The sequence below is a fragment of the Mirounga leonina genome, unplaced genomic scaffold (assembly GCF_011800145.1).
Source record: "Mirounga leonina isolate KUSES-001 unplaced genomic scaffold, KU_Mleo_1.0 Mir_175, whole genome shotgun sequence".
Classification (NCBI taxonomy): domain Eukaryota; kingdom Metazoa; phylum Chordata; class Mammalia; order Carnivora; family Phocidae; genus Mirounga; species Mirounga leonina.
Window position 1 is genome coordinate 20931729 of NW_023270453.1, and position 15219 is coordinate 20946947.

Below are 15219 nucleotides of genomic sequence, written 5' to 3' on the forward strand. Positions count from 1 at the left end.
AAGGATTTCCATCACTGGGCTCTCTGTTGCTTTGCCTTCAGCTGCCAGAGAGGATTATGGAGGGAATTTGAGGGGTTTTTGCAGGGGAGGCAAAGTTTTTGGAAGAAGGGTATGGCAAAGTTATTTAGAAGTAGCAGGGAGGCATTTTCTTATCTTGGTGATACTTTTAGGAAATCAGCTTGAAAATAATGTAGACTACAAAGGCCTTTAAAGAATAGCTAAGATCCCGCCTTTCTGTTGAAATCCTCCGAGACCCACTCCAGTTGTCCTTTCTTCGAGAAGGTTTGCAGGATGCCCCCTGCTGGAGGTGCTTGCCCCTGTGTGCCATCGATGGTCATGGGGCCTACTGACAAATACTGACATCTGAGCCCCACTCTGAATTTCTAACTGCCCTGGGCTCGGTCTGCCCAGGCACTGGTGTGGTCTACAGCTCCCCGGTGATCTGATACACAACCAGCATTCTCAAAGCAACTCTGTGATTTCCAACGTTTGCACCATCGTGGCCTCGACTTTGGTCTATACTGCAAGCTCCTGAAGATATAAAGTCATGTCTTCCTCTTTCTTTTCCTTACAGTGCTGTTTATTCATGGACGGCACTTGCTAAACACAAAGCTAAGACACCGTCAGCCCAGCTGGTGTTCTCTACAATCAGACAGGACCCGACTAGGGGAAGCATGGAGGTGCCCTCAGGAGAAGAAGCAGCCGAGCAAAGGTGGGGGCATGAGGGGGGCAGGAAGGGCAGCTGGGCTCTTCAGTGTCCTCAGGACATTAGGGTCTAGGAAAATAGGCTTTGCTTGAGGACACGAAACCTGGGGGCAGGAGGTCAGGTGAAAACTCCTTGTTTTGTTCCAGGCTCTGCTGGCCACTTTATAGGGACCAACCTTCATTTCCCCTCTTCTACTGAACTATTACCCCTTCAGTCTTTCCCTGCGGCCAAGGGATTAAGAAACTTGTAAAATGACTTAGAATTATTCCTATGGTCTCCCTATAAACTATTATGGCCAACCACAAGGTCTTACATTCAAAATGACACGTCAAGTACAGAATTAGTAATTCAGCAACCCTAACTAGAAACATGTTAAATGTTTTAACTGGATTTTATTGCAACTTATAATTACATATTAACAAACCCATCAACAATCCTTGGCTAGGAAAGGTAAAATTAAGAACTCTAAGAATAGTTAAGTTTTCTGGTTACAATCTTTGTGTGTTCAGGTTCATTTCATTGCTTCCCAGGACTCTAGTCCTATTCTAATGTTTCCTTGACAGAGCCTCTGAGTAGCAGATGCTCAAGCTAAGAAACTACGTCCAGATGGGAATCCTCGAATCTGAAACATTAAGTTGACCCGACTACACGGCCTCTCAAGAAGCGACAGGGGGCTTCACACCAGGCCATTCACCGAGGACGCCCGATGTATGCACAGAGCAGGTACACGGCATCTATGCAGCAGCAATGCCCCCGACAGGGGCCCTGCCGCTTATGTTTTAGGAAGAGGATGGGCAGGCACTCCCTCAGGGAAGAATGGCACCAGCATCATGTGCAGTTGGGAGCTGCTGAGTCACCTGGGAGCTCTGGGTGTATCGGAAATAGGACCAAGGGCCTGGCTTTACCTCCTGTATGGTGGGGACATCGACCGCCGAGTGCACCAGCCTCCGATACATCGGGTGCTTGTTGTCCTTGCCCTTCTTATTAAGGTCTATGGCCTGAAAGGTCAGCAGATACATCACTTTCAAACACAGCCCGAGAGAGACAAGTGAAAATTTCTCAACAATAGAACTTACCAGAAAAATGTGCATGTACTATATAGTTTAATGTGACATTTTTAGGGTTTTGATAGAAAGAACATTTTGGAAAATTCCACTTCGTTTTAGACAGTATCAATGAAAATGTTCATTTTGATAAATGGAATTAAAAATGTAAAAATATTAATGTTTCTACAACAAAGGAGGCAGGAATATACAATAGGGAGAAGGACGAAAGGACCACTTTTGATTTGAATTTGAATTTCCCTGATGGCTAATGATGTGGAGCATCATTAAAGGGTGCTGGAAAAACTGAACACTTCTTTTTTTTTGAAGATTTTATTTATTTATTTGACAGAGAGAGAGATCAAGAGAGCACAAGCAGCGGGGGGACAGGGAGGAGCAGCAGGTAGAGGGAGAAGCAGGCTTCCCGCTGAGCAGGAAGCCCAATGCAGGACTCAGTCCCAGGACCCTGGGATCATGACCTGAGCCAAAGGCAGACGCTTAGCCGACTGAGCCACCCAGGTGCCCCAAAATTGGATACTTTCTTACACCACATATAAACATAAACTCAAAATGGAGTAAAGACCCAAATGTGAGATCTGAAATTATATAAATCCTAGAAGAAAACATAGGCAGTAAACTTTTGCACATCAACTTCGCAATATTTTTTGGATATGTCCCCTGAGGCAAGGGAAACAAAAGCAAAAATGAACTTTTGGGACTTCATCAAGATAAAAATCTTCTGCACAGCAAAGGAAACAGTCAACAAAACAAAGAGGCAACCCACAGAATGGGAGAAGATATTTCCAAATGACATATCTGATAAAGAATTAGTATCCAAAATCTATAAAGAACTTATCAAACTCAACACCCAAGAAAACAAGTAATCCAGTTAAGAAATGGGCAGAAGACATGAACAGACATTTCTTAAAAGACATCCAAATGGCTAATAGACACATGAAAAAATGCTCCACATCATTAGCCATCAGGGAAATTCAAATCAAAACCACAAGGAGATACCACCTTACACCAGTTAGAATAGCTAAAATTAACAAGACAGGGAACAACAAATGTTGGCAGGGATGCAGAGAAAGGGGAACCCTCCTACACTGTTGGCGGGAATATAAGCTGGTGCAGCCACTCTGGAAAACAGTATGCAGGTTCCTTAAGACATTAAAAATAGAGCTACCCTATGATCCAGCAATTGCGCTACTAGATATTTACCCCAAAGATACAGATGTAGTGAAAAGAGGAGGCACATGCCCCTCAATGTTCATAGCAGCAATGTTCACAATAGCCAAACTGTGGAAGAAGCCGAGATGCCCTTCAACAGATGAATGGATAAAGAAGATGTGGTCCATATATACAATGGAATATTACTCAGCCATCAGAAAGGATGAATACCTACCATTTGCACTGACACTGATAGAAGTAGAGGGTGTTTTTAGAGGGTGTTATGCTAAGCGGAATAAGCCAGTCAGAGAAAGACAAATACCATATGATTTCACGTGTACATGGGATCTAAACAACCAACCAACCAACCAACCAAAAGAAACAGACTCTTAAATACAGAGAACTGGTGGTTGCCAGAGACGGGGAGGGTCAGGGATGGACAGGAATAGGTGCAAACCTCCACTTGTAAAATAGGTTAAGTCACAAGGACAAACAGGGCAGCATAGGGAACACAGCTAATAACACTGTCATGACACTGTGTGACTATTCTTAGTGGGGAGCATTGAGTTATGTAGACAAATGTCAAATCATGGTGTTGTACACCTGCCACTAATAGAATACTGCATGCCCACTACACTTCAATTAAAGGTTTTGAAAAATAAAAGATGAACCAATAGAAATGTATCAGCAGAGAGAAGCAGTGACGATCTAATCTAATGCAGCTGAAGAAATGCCCGTCAAAACAAGCCTCTTATGTACAAAGGAGCTTCGGCGGCAGCATTCTACACCCTTCATGCTGCTGGTAAGTGGTTCCGTGTCCCTTACTCCCTGGCCAGGAAGGGACAGGACTGGAGCACACTCTGGGAGGTCCTGAGACCCTCCGTAGGACTTACCCTCTCCTTCATGCGGGAGACGATGAACCGCAAGTATGTGCTCATCTCCTGTTTGTTTGTGTTTTTCTTCTTGATGCTCTGTTAAAAATAGAAAAGGCCAGATATAAAATGTGATTATTTACAGGTCTGTATTCATGTAAAAGACTTTTATACATAAAAGATTACAGTATGCAAAGACTATCAAAAGATGCACTATTTCCAACGTATTTGATACAAAGAAATCTTTGAAACGTGCATAGCATTTAATGTGACAATAAAATGGAAGTTGTTGTATTTGACATAATACCTTACAGAATTATGCATTTTTTCTTGATATTCAGAACTTCAACCATTTTCAGATAAAACAAATGATGACATAATAATGACATGATGTAGAATCACTTGTTCTACCAAAAAAAAAAAAAAGTTGTCCAAAACCCTTTAGGGAACATTTTAAATTAGTAATATTGAAGGGTAAATTTCAACATACATTATTCTTCATTTAAAAGGTTACTGAAGTCCATGTCATCTACGAATTCTACAGTACAGCTGCACACCTGCTTATCTGTTTTCAAGGGTTATGGAGTCTGTGCAGTTAAGAACTCCAGTTTCTATCAGCCTGACCTAAAGAGCTAATTAAGTTTTTCAATTTATGTCTCAGAAAATCTAAATTCACGTGAAGAGAAAAAGACAGGATTCTCCCTTTCACGTCTTTCCTAGACAGCGAGCAAACAAAGATGAATGTCCCATTTCCTCTGTCGAGGCTGAGGCCTCCCAGCAGACCCCTACCCTACAGAGGCAGCACCTCACACGACTGACTAGCTGTGGCCAAGACGTCCCGAGCCTTCACCCCCTTGGGCCCCCAGAGGACGGGCCTCTGCCCACTGGAGTCACTGCTCCCAAAGAGCTGTACGTGCAGGAAGTCATCCTACTATGGTCACAGACTGGAGGAAGGAGCAAACATTTCTCAGGTAACTAAGAATTCTTTGCTGTGGCGTGAATGAACTGATCACCCCCCCACACACGACGTTATCTGAATGGAAAATGGACAAACACGTTCTTTCCTGGAGATGTGGTCCCTTCCCAGGGTGCCTGGCTGGCTCAGTCGGAAGAGCATGCAACTCTTGATCTTGAGGTCGTGAGTTTGAGCCCCATGATGCGTGCAGAGATGACTTAAAATAAAATTTAGAAAAATAATAAAAAATAACCCTGGCCCCTTCTTCCCACTTCTCACCTGGACTCTGACACAATTACTGCTTCTGTTGTGCTCGACTAATGTATGACCTGGGCACACAGCTTTTTTTTTTTTTTTTGAAGATTTTATTTATTTATTTGACAGAGAGAGACACAGCAAGAGAGGGAACATAAGCAAGGGGAGTGGGGGAGGGAAAAGCAGGCTTCCCGCCGAGCAGGGAGCCCGATGTGGGACTCGATCCCAGGACCCTGGGATCATGACCTGAGCCGAAGGCAGACGCTTAACGACTGAGCCACCCAGGCGCCGCTGTGCACACAGCTTCTAAGTGATACCAGTAACAGAGCAGTTTTCAAGCCTGTCCATACCCAGAGACACTGGTGAACTTCTGGGAAACGCAGCTGGGCTTCAACCAGCGAGCACACGAGCTGAGATTTCTGAGGGAAGGTCCCTGTGCTCTGTATCTCTTTGTTCACTCATGCATCCGCTCGTTCCTCAGTTGGCTGGGACACGTGGCCAAGACCAAGCACCCTGGTGCAGGTGTGGAGCTTACCACGTGAGGACCTTTCCTGGACTCCAGGTTGAGAGTCTTTGGCGGGGGTGGGGGGCGGGGGGGCACAACTCTGGTGTAGCTTGTGGACCCTCATTTTTCACAAGACCCACAGCCACACGTGGGAACTACAGCGGCTCCCTCCCGAAACCCAGCACCACTGAGAAGGACACTTGTGCATCTGCATGCACACGGGGAGTGTGCACGGGACTCTCGGGGTCAGCTATTCCTGATTTGGGGCAAACGTTCTTGCAACATGGACATCCTGCCATGCACTGCTCTCTACATAAATGAGCACCTTGACGGACTGTTGGAATCGGGGAAGAGAAGGGGTTAAAGGCCAAGAAGGCTGCAGTTTTTTTCACCCCTTGGGAAACTTATATTCTCGTAAAAAGAGAGAATAAAAACAAAAGCTTCCAGCTCCATGCTCTATCACGTTAACTCCAAAATATTTTGGATGTGCTACTAAAACTGCTGATCCCAAATATCAGTCTGATCATTAAATCACAAATCTGTGTAAATTCAAATAAAACATCAACCTCTATCAGGTTACAAGTCTTGTAAAACCAACCCAACAGGGTTAGGGTTGTTTTAACAGGTGACATACAATTTACGGGAACTAGACAACCAACACTTCACGTAACAAAGCATAATTTCAGTGCTCACTACGTATTATTCCAGACCTTCCCTCAAGGAAGCAGAGCGGGAATACTCTCGCCTCTGGGTCTCCCTTTAAATACCTGCAGCTCAACCCGGGGCGCCCTTAAAGAGAGGGGTGTGGAGTGGGGACTCCGGGACAACTGCCCTCTCCCAGCGACTGGGGATTCCACATTTGTGCAGGAAGATGGTTTTCCCTCTCTGTGCTCTCAACATCAGCCTACGAAGTACTTCACTCTTTGTCAGAATCTAACCCCTTTTGTTTGTTTGTTTAAAGACTTAGAAAATAAATCAATTCAAAATCTGGTGACAAACATGGATCCTCCTGCAGGTGTCTGGGACAGCACAGGGTTCTGTGCCTGGACCTTCCTTGGCTGCCCTAGGCACTCCCAGGGGGTGGCAGGTGCCTGCTTCCCACACCTGCAGGCCGTGGGCCCCGCTGGGGGAGCTCACACCAACAAGAGACCCTGAACACATGTGGCCTCTCCCTACAGTTCCTCAAGACCAAACGTTTGCCATAAGGTGCTCCCACACTTGCTAACCTTATGGGCTTGCTTTCTGACACTTTCCTGTTACAATTTAGAGATTTAGTATTTCACTGAAAAAATGAATGAAGCATTGCAGCCTCTGGTCAGGGCGGCACCGTGAGACTCGGGATTTCCTAGGTGACATCCACACACTGTTTCAATTGTGCCTGTCAGCCAAACCAAGACACTGAAAGTGGCTTGAGAAAAAGCCACTTGAACAGAAATTAAATGCTATTCTGTTTATAACATAAAGAAGCAGATTGCTCTTAACAGCAAGGTCAGAAAAACAAAAATAAAGCTTTTAAATATCTGCAGGCTATTTCAGACCCAATTTTTTCTCAGGCTTTGAAGACCTGTATGCATTGTCTACTTGCAGGACGCAAGACCTCTCAGGAAAGGCCTCTCTGCGACCGTGTGCGGCTCAGATACAGCCCAGTGAGTTCTGGTAACTGTTCCCATCACCTGGCAGCATAGGGATAATTTTGGTCAATGTCTACAAATAATTGGGAGAGCCTCTGCATCACATGGCCAAAGTTGTTGTAACCATTTTCAAAGGACAATAATCACACGGCTGAAGGTGTGTTACAAATGTGAGACTAAAGTAAGATGCTGTCAAACATACGACAGATGCCCAAGGGGCTGCTTTCCTTATGGGGAAAAATAATAGAAAATCTTAAACATCTTCTTGATTAAGGGATTTTTCCCACCGTCACCAACAACTGCTGGGTCTGAGCAAACTGAATGAGGCTAGGTGGATGACACAGAGAAAATATGAATCAGGTAATTCAGCCGCACTCAGGACCTTACTGTGGTTTTGGCTGAAAGAAGGTATGAGTAACCTTTGATGCCCAGCTGATTACTGACAGGGATGCCCAAGCACCATGACAGGAATAAACACTCAGGACTGAGTGGCCTGGAATTTTCAATGTTCCTTAGAGACCCAGCTTTTTCAGCTGCAGAAATGTATTTTAGCAAAAAATGAGCTTGTGGAAACAGCATCCCAGCATACCTAGTACCCAATGAAACAAGTGTGCGATCAGAGGTCCAGGAGTCTTCTCCATAGATCCCAGATCTGTGCTGCTAGAGTTGACCAAATCCATGTCCCCCAGTCTGTGATTACACAAAAGGGCGTCAGACTCTCCTGGGGATCCCCAATATCCAGGGAATTCTTCCTGCCACAGGGATAGAGCGGCAGTCGACAAACCTCGGTGAAGGGCCAGATGCTAAATATTTTAGGCTCTGAGGACACAAGGTAGATGCCTGCACCACTCAACTCTCCTACTGAACTGAAAAGCAGTCACAGGTTAGCACGTACAGCGCACAAGCATGGCTGTGTTCTTGCAACATTTTGGGATGCTGAAATCTGAACTTCTTACGATTTTCACATGTCACAAAATACTATTCCTCTCCTTGATTTTTCTTCAACCATTTGAAAACGCAAAACCCATTCTAAACTCGTGAACAGGATGCAAGCTGACGGGCCTGACTTGGCCCATGGGCCAGAGTTTGCCAACCCCTGGAACAGACTCTGTGTTCTGTGAAAACAGGGACCGCAAGGGTCCAGCTCAGCCCGCTCTTCGCCAGGGCCTTGTCCAGTATGTGGCAACACAGTAAGTGCTCAATAAATACTAGCGGAAGAACTGCTAGCAGTCATCACTGGCTTCGCTGCCGACTAGAGAAAATATTCCATACAGCTGAACTCAACCACAGGAAATCCTTCCAAGTGTGAAACAGTTGTTCAGAAGCCAGCTGGTTAGCATACTCTGGCCACTCTCTGCTGCTTTTTTCAATTGTGGCGTGTAAACCGCTTCAGTCCCAGCTGACACCTAAATAGCACCTTGGCCTCCAAGCATCAAGGCTCCTGTCAATGTTTGTGAGCCCACAGACGTCTAAGTCACCGGCTGGAAAGTCCTGGGCCCCAAGGCTGTGTTCTCAACAACACCCAGGCGACTGTGGTGCAAGGGGCCTCGAGTGTTGCTGCAGGAAGAACCACATCTGCCTATAAATTACCTACGGTACTTGAGGAATCAGGAAGCTCCAAGCTCTCCTCAATAACTATCTGTAATCACACAACAGAAAAGACTCATGATGAATGTTATCTGCACACAAACTGCCCGTGCTGTCATGCAACCAGCAGCTCTACAGTATCCTGCGTAGCCACGGGTAATGATGGAGTATGAAGAGTCACCATTTATAGGAAACCCTGGTATGAGACTTGCACAGCAGAGCTGGCCCAGGGCAAGGGGCTTGAAGTCCAGCCACTTCTCCTTCTGCACCACGGAAGCCCCGGAGCCCCTTAATGACAATCACTTACTAGGATAATTTTCTAAAAATATACCTGTGTTCAGTCTTTTTCACCCCCCTTCCCGGTACCAACACCCTGACGTTACCTCTCCTCTGCACGACTGAAGGGCAGAGCACCACATCTACCGACAGTGTGACTGGGCAAAAACGCAGCTTACCCACGTATGCTTGTGCAATACACCGCATTTAACCACATGGGTCCCCCGTGGCTCCATCCTAAATCCCACAGCCATGTGCACTTGGCTTTCTGGTAACAGCTTTTTTTTTTTTTTTTTTTTTTTAAATACTTAAGTTAAAGGAATTTCAATTTAAGTTTTAAAAAACCTCCCTTAAGCGGTCACGGTTATGACTTCTTAGTCACAGGTAAATGTTGGAGTTCGGAGGGCAATTCAGGAGGGTTCTTGGAAGCATGTTGACAAACACAACTTGGTCACAAGCTACTCCCCAGCTGGGAAGTGGGTCCAAAATCACCAGTGCAGGGTTTCCAGACTTCTCATCCCGATTCACAAACAGCATGGAATGGTACTCCCGCTGTATCTGTATTAATGTTTACGAAGTCAACTCCTTCCTATCTGACTGAGGTCGACGAGTTTTGCCTAAGTTCAGATGATACAATCGGCATGTAGCATCCAGTCTATCAAAGCACAGGCTCAGATTAATTCCACACAAAGTGACTAGTACGGTCAGGAGTGGCAGTGTTTCTACATCCACTACATCCATGTACTCACAAAGACATTGCTAAAGTACCGGCTAGGGGTGCCCAGGGGGTTCAGCTGGGGAAGCGTCTGCCTTCGGCTCAGGTCGTGATCCTGGGGTCCTGGGATCGAGCCCTGCATCGGGCTCCCTGCTCAGCAGGAAGCCTGCTTCTCCCTCTGCCTCTGCCCCTCCCCCTGCTCATTCTCTCTCTCTCTCTCTCTCTCAAATAAATAAATACAATTAAAAAAAAATAAAGTACTAACTAGAGAGAGGGGGGTGCTGTGCACATCAGGAAGTTTATCCTTCAACATCAAACGCCCTGTGGGGGCCTCTGGGCTCCTCTGTGCATTACAAAGATTGGGGGATAGGAAAGGGATATTCAGGAAATTTCCTGGGACACAGGTCCTGTGTCGACCCGTTCCTTCCCCCTTCTATACAACACTAAAGAACGAGATCTGAAACACAGAGGCCACGGGTATCCTCGGTGGGATATGCCTCTCCATTCTCTTCTGAAAATAAGTTACAAGTCTCTGTTTTCAGTCGGGGAACGAGTATCTCTTATTCTCTGCTTCATGAAGCAGTCAGCCACAGAAATACTATCTGCCTCCCTCTCCACGCCCCCCCAGACATTTGCAGAGACAATAGAAGGAAACTGTGCCTACTCTATAAGTATTTTAAGTTCATCAATACTGGAAACACATATGAGCATTTATGTATCTAGATTAAGTTGGAATCATCCTGATGTAGAAACCAGCTCAACTATTATCTCTTAATCTCTCAGAGTAAAAAGTAAAGGTTTGGTTTAATTAAAATTAACTTATTCAGCAAAAGATACATCAGGAAGAACAAATATACCACCACTCAAAACACTTCACACCCATATCCAAACTTTCTGGCCATAATGTTTTTAAATTCATCATGGAAAGACAATGTAGAAAATGTATGGTTTTCTTTCTTGTTTGGGTCCAGGTCAGATGCTATATCCAATTTTAAAAACCCTTTGGCTTTAGTAATGTTCCCATCACATTTTCCTATAGTCAAGCCTGTGATGAATAGCTCAACAGCCTCATAAAGGACTTGGTTCAAAGATCTTTTAAAAAGTAATTTTCTATTTTTTGTTGGTATAAAAATGATATGATCCAGTTGGCTTTAAAAACCGTAAAAAAATATTTGGCTCATGTTCATTTTGTATTTTTTAATATTGATTGTCTACCATACAACAAACAAAAACAAAAAGCTTCTACTTCTCTCCATTCCAGATTTGTTAATATGGTTGAAAACCTGACTCACCTATGTTCAGGGTGAAAATATTCACAAATTTCCCACATTAACCGAGAGAAACAGACCAGAAAGCAAGGGCAGTTACAGTCTCGTAGTCGACACACCATGAGGAGTACGTGTTTTCAAAGTATTTTCATTTAGCATTTTGTTCTATTTCATTCTGAACTTTAAATGAGTGACCTGCCTACTTTGGGAATTAAAAAAAAAACTGTACTCCCAACACTCCAAAAAGAATGAAAAATGGGTTCAGAAGTAAATTTCTATCTCCAGTTTCAAGAAATAGCTTTCATCATGGTTTTTTCTTTAGCCACCTCAGCAAGCACAAGTCCCACACTGCAAGTGACTCCAACTTGGCTCCCCCAGAACTCAGCAACACCCACACGTTGGGGCCAACCTATCAAACTCCAGGTGGCGCCTCATGGCCACTGAGTCCCGGTTTAGTTTTAGTTAAAGCAGTGAAATGCCTTCATTTTCATTATCTGCCAAATAGAAATCTGGGTCGTGGGCCTCATAAGGTCTGCTCAAGGGCCCAGTGATCCCACGGGGCAGCAGAGAGAGATACCCTGCACCCCCACAGAGAGGTCTGCCTGGCAGCACGCAGCAAGCTCAGCAGTAATCCAGGGACCTTAGAACACATTACTTTGCCCACACATTACAGAGCATTCGAAAAGTTATCAAACATTATCCTGACGTTTACCAGCTGGAGCACAGCAGAAAGCACGCAGTGCATGCACACACATGGACATCTGCATGCGTGGGAAAGCACACGCCTGCACATACATGCACACAGGCATGCACTGCATGTTTGCACACATGCAACAGGCACGTGCACACATACACACATGTGCACATACAAGACAGATGCACAAAGAAACCCCTGGTCCCACATCCATGCGCACACCACACACACACACACACACACACCATGCAGGGACACAAACGCACATGTGCAGGCCTGCCTTCAATGACCAAAGCATCAAAAGATAAGGTGACTTTGTGATTTGGAAACTATGTAAAAAATGAAGCAACACTGAAATGAGACATCCATTTGTATCCTATCACACTGGTGACAGAAAACTGGAAAACACTCATGTTGGTATAAACAGGTGTAATCTTGGGGCGCCTGGGTGGCTCAGTCGGTTAAGCGTCTGCCTTCGGCTCAGGTCATGATCCCAGGGTCCTGGGATCGAGCCCCGCATCGGGCTCCCTGCTCAGCGGGGAGCCTGCTTCTCCCTCTCCCTCTGCCTGCCTCTCTGCGTACTTGTTCTCTCTCTCTGTCAAATAAATAAATAAAATCTTTAAAAAAAAAAAAAAAAAAACAGGTGTAATCTTCTGGAGGGCAATTTGGTGATTTTTATCATAAATTAAAATGTGCCCATCCTTTAAATTATGAATTCCACTTCAATAAATTTATTCTGTGAAAGTGATCAGACAGAATTACATAAATACCTATTGTTTATAAGCGATTGACTATACTGTGTTTTAAAGATGTATCTTCTAGGCACATAAGATCTTAAAAGCTACCTTCACTTAAAAGTTATGATTTTTCTCATTTTTGTCCTGAAAAATTCATGGCTATTTCAGGAATATAAAATCCAAACACACTCGACTATAACAAATTACAAACTTCATTTGCATACAGAAATAAATTATAGCGAGAAGACTGTTCATGAGAGCGTGAGTGTAGCACGGTTCTGGGCATGGGGGGACGTGGCCCCTGACAGGTAAGTTTCAGGCCGATACTGCTGGTCAGACAGGACAGTGGGGACGATGGAAATGTGCATCAGTAGGGAATAACCTAGGGCTCACCCTACTAAACATACCTGGGACAGTGCTGAATAGATGCACACTGGCTACATTCAGTCACGTATGTGAAGTTACACAGTCACAGGACAAAGGGAGGGCATGTGCACACATGCGTGTGCTCATGCACACAGAGAGAGGCCTGTGAGGACATCCACCTGCTGTGCCCTAGCATTTCTGGAAATGTCATTTTTTCTTTATCCTCCTCTAAATTACTTGAATTTTTTATAGATAACTATGAAAGAAGTAATTTTAAATCCCCCCCCTTTTTTTAATGAATGAGAGTTCCCTGTAAGAGTGTAAAACAGTATGTTACTAGAATTTTTTCAAAGCAAAATGTTAACCTGACATTCAGAGGCTACTTTTCAAGAATAATCTACCCTGTCTGTACAGTTTAGTTTTTAGAAAGACAGATATTCCAAAGAAATATCCTCAGGGTTGTGAGATCCTTGAGATTTACTATGAATGCTAATATAATTATTTTAAATACAGAAAACTTTCTATCACTGCCTTCTTAAAATATCTGGAAATAGATACAGGAGATAAAGCTGCTTGAACAGCTAACTGCTGGCTGAGACCAATTCTCAGTGACATTTTCAATGCTTTCATTTTACACAGAAACAAAAGTCTTCTGATCGCTATAAGATACTAGAAATATTCAAGTTTAGATAGTAATGGATGGCTTCCACCTACTCTTTCAACCTGCACTGAAATTTGGCTCTGGGCATCTTATCTTCAAAATTCCTCATGAGTGTGTCTAGTTAATCTGTACTCTTTCCAAACACTAATGGAAAAGGAGACTGGGGAGTGATATTCTGATCTGCAACCACATTCTTCGTCACAGTCTCTACACTTTCTGCTCATTAAGTGCAAGAACATTTAAATCTGCTCGGTTACTTTCATATTAGATCACAAAAATTGTTTTACTTGAAGTTTTGACACTATTTAAAAACACAAATCAACCACAAGCCTTTCCTTAAAGATACTTGAAATCCCCTTAGAATGTCAAGGTTATTATGACCCCTTCTCCCAGGAAAGGAACTGTTAGCACGTATCTTTTTCTTGAATGTAACAATTAACAATAGAATAGATCCTACACAGAAATAAGTATTTCTTTAGATGTTTTAAAGCTCAAAATAAAACTCACCATCCCCAACCCAACATAGTTTTTTTGAGCCTCCCCAGAGTTTCTCCCAGTCTATGAAACCACTGTGGGGTCACGAGTGTTTACTGACTCAGCATCCCTGCCACAAGCTTAACCCTCTCACAACATGGGCAAGTACAAACTGACAAAGATGAAAGGAAAATCAAAGGATAGAAAGAAAGATGGGGTACACTGAGTGCCACTTTGGCTACCAGGTTTCTGTGTGGTCCAGTGACTCTCTGAAATTTAACAAAAACCATCTGGTCCGTCAAAGCAGAGCAAACACACGTGGAAAATGGGACCTGACAACTTGACAGTGAATTCCTACAAAAGCAGCATTAGACATTTTCTTCAAAGGTATAATTGTTCAATTTCCACTCAGGAATATAAAACAGCCACAATAAAGTTTAACCCATCTTCAAAAATCCCAGTGTTTTTGCTCAGTCTGTACTATGAAATCTGTGGCCGTAAAGACACTGGGGCATCAGGAATTGTACTTCCTGAAGGCCAGAGTCCCTCCTATCTGATCAGCAACCCACCTCTTTTGTATTTTTACTACCTTAATGCTCTTGTTCTTAAGATCTCATTAATACCTTACTTCAAGTGTTAACTATTACCAGAAAACAGATATTTGCTTTTAAAGACGTTAAGCGTCTGCCTTTCGGCTCAGGTCATGATCCCAGGTCCTGGGATCGAGCCCCACATCAGGCTCCCTGCTCGGCAGGAAGCCTGCTTCTCCCTCTCCCACTCCCCCTGCTTGTGTTTCCCTCTCTTGCTGTGTCTCTCTCTGTCAAATAAATAAATAAAATCTTTTAAAAAAATAAAATGCACAATCCAAATCCATAAAAATAAAGTATGAATATTAGTGCAGTTTCCACACCCCCAGTTAAGCTAATTTCATGGAGACATCACAAATTCTTGCAGACACCAAAGAGGACGTCTACAGCTTGAGGCTTGATACTGATACATGCAGATTCAGGGATTTATCAATGACCTAGCATTTAGGCATTTGATAATGAATCATCATTACACACCATATTTATAATGCCACCCTAATGATCTCTTGTCTACCAAGTATGTAGTGTAGTACTGGTGAGATTAAGTATACCAAGGTAATATACTGAGTGTGTACACCAGTGCTGGTGAGATGAAGTATACTGAGGTAACACCCTGAGCATGTACGTAACGCTGGTGAGGTGAAGTATACTGAGCCTGTACAGGGATGCTGGTGAGGTGAAGTATACTGAGGTAACACACTGGGCGTGGACAGTGGT

The 15219-nt window shown here is 44.0% G+C and overlaps 1 protein-coding gene across 10 annotated transcripts in view; it reads right to left on the reverse strand.

The window, feature by feature from the left end:
* Window positions 1-15219, reverse strand: part of ZMYND11 (zinc finger MYND-type containing 11) — a 128977-nt gene that overhangs the window by 19758 nt on the left and 94000 nt on the right. For all 10 annotated transcript variants that reach the window (XM_035021761.1, XM_035021759.1, XM_035021760.1 and 7 more), the window contains 2 exons: window positions 3813-3890; window positions 1612-1704 (listed from right to left, as the gene is read on the reverse strand). In XM_035021761.1, the coding sequence (XP_034877652.1) occupies window positions 1612-1704; window positions 3813-3890 (171 nt within the window). The remainder of the gene's footprint in view (window positions 1-1611; window positions 1705-3812; window positions 3891-15219) is intronic.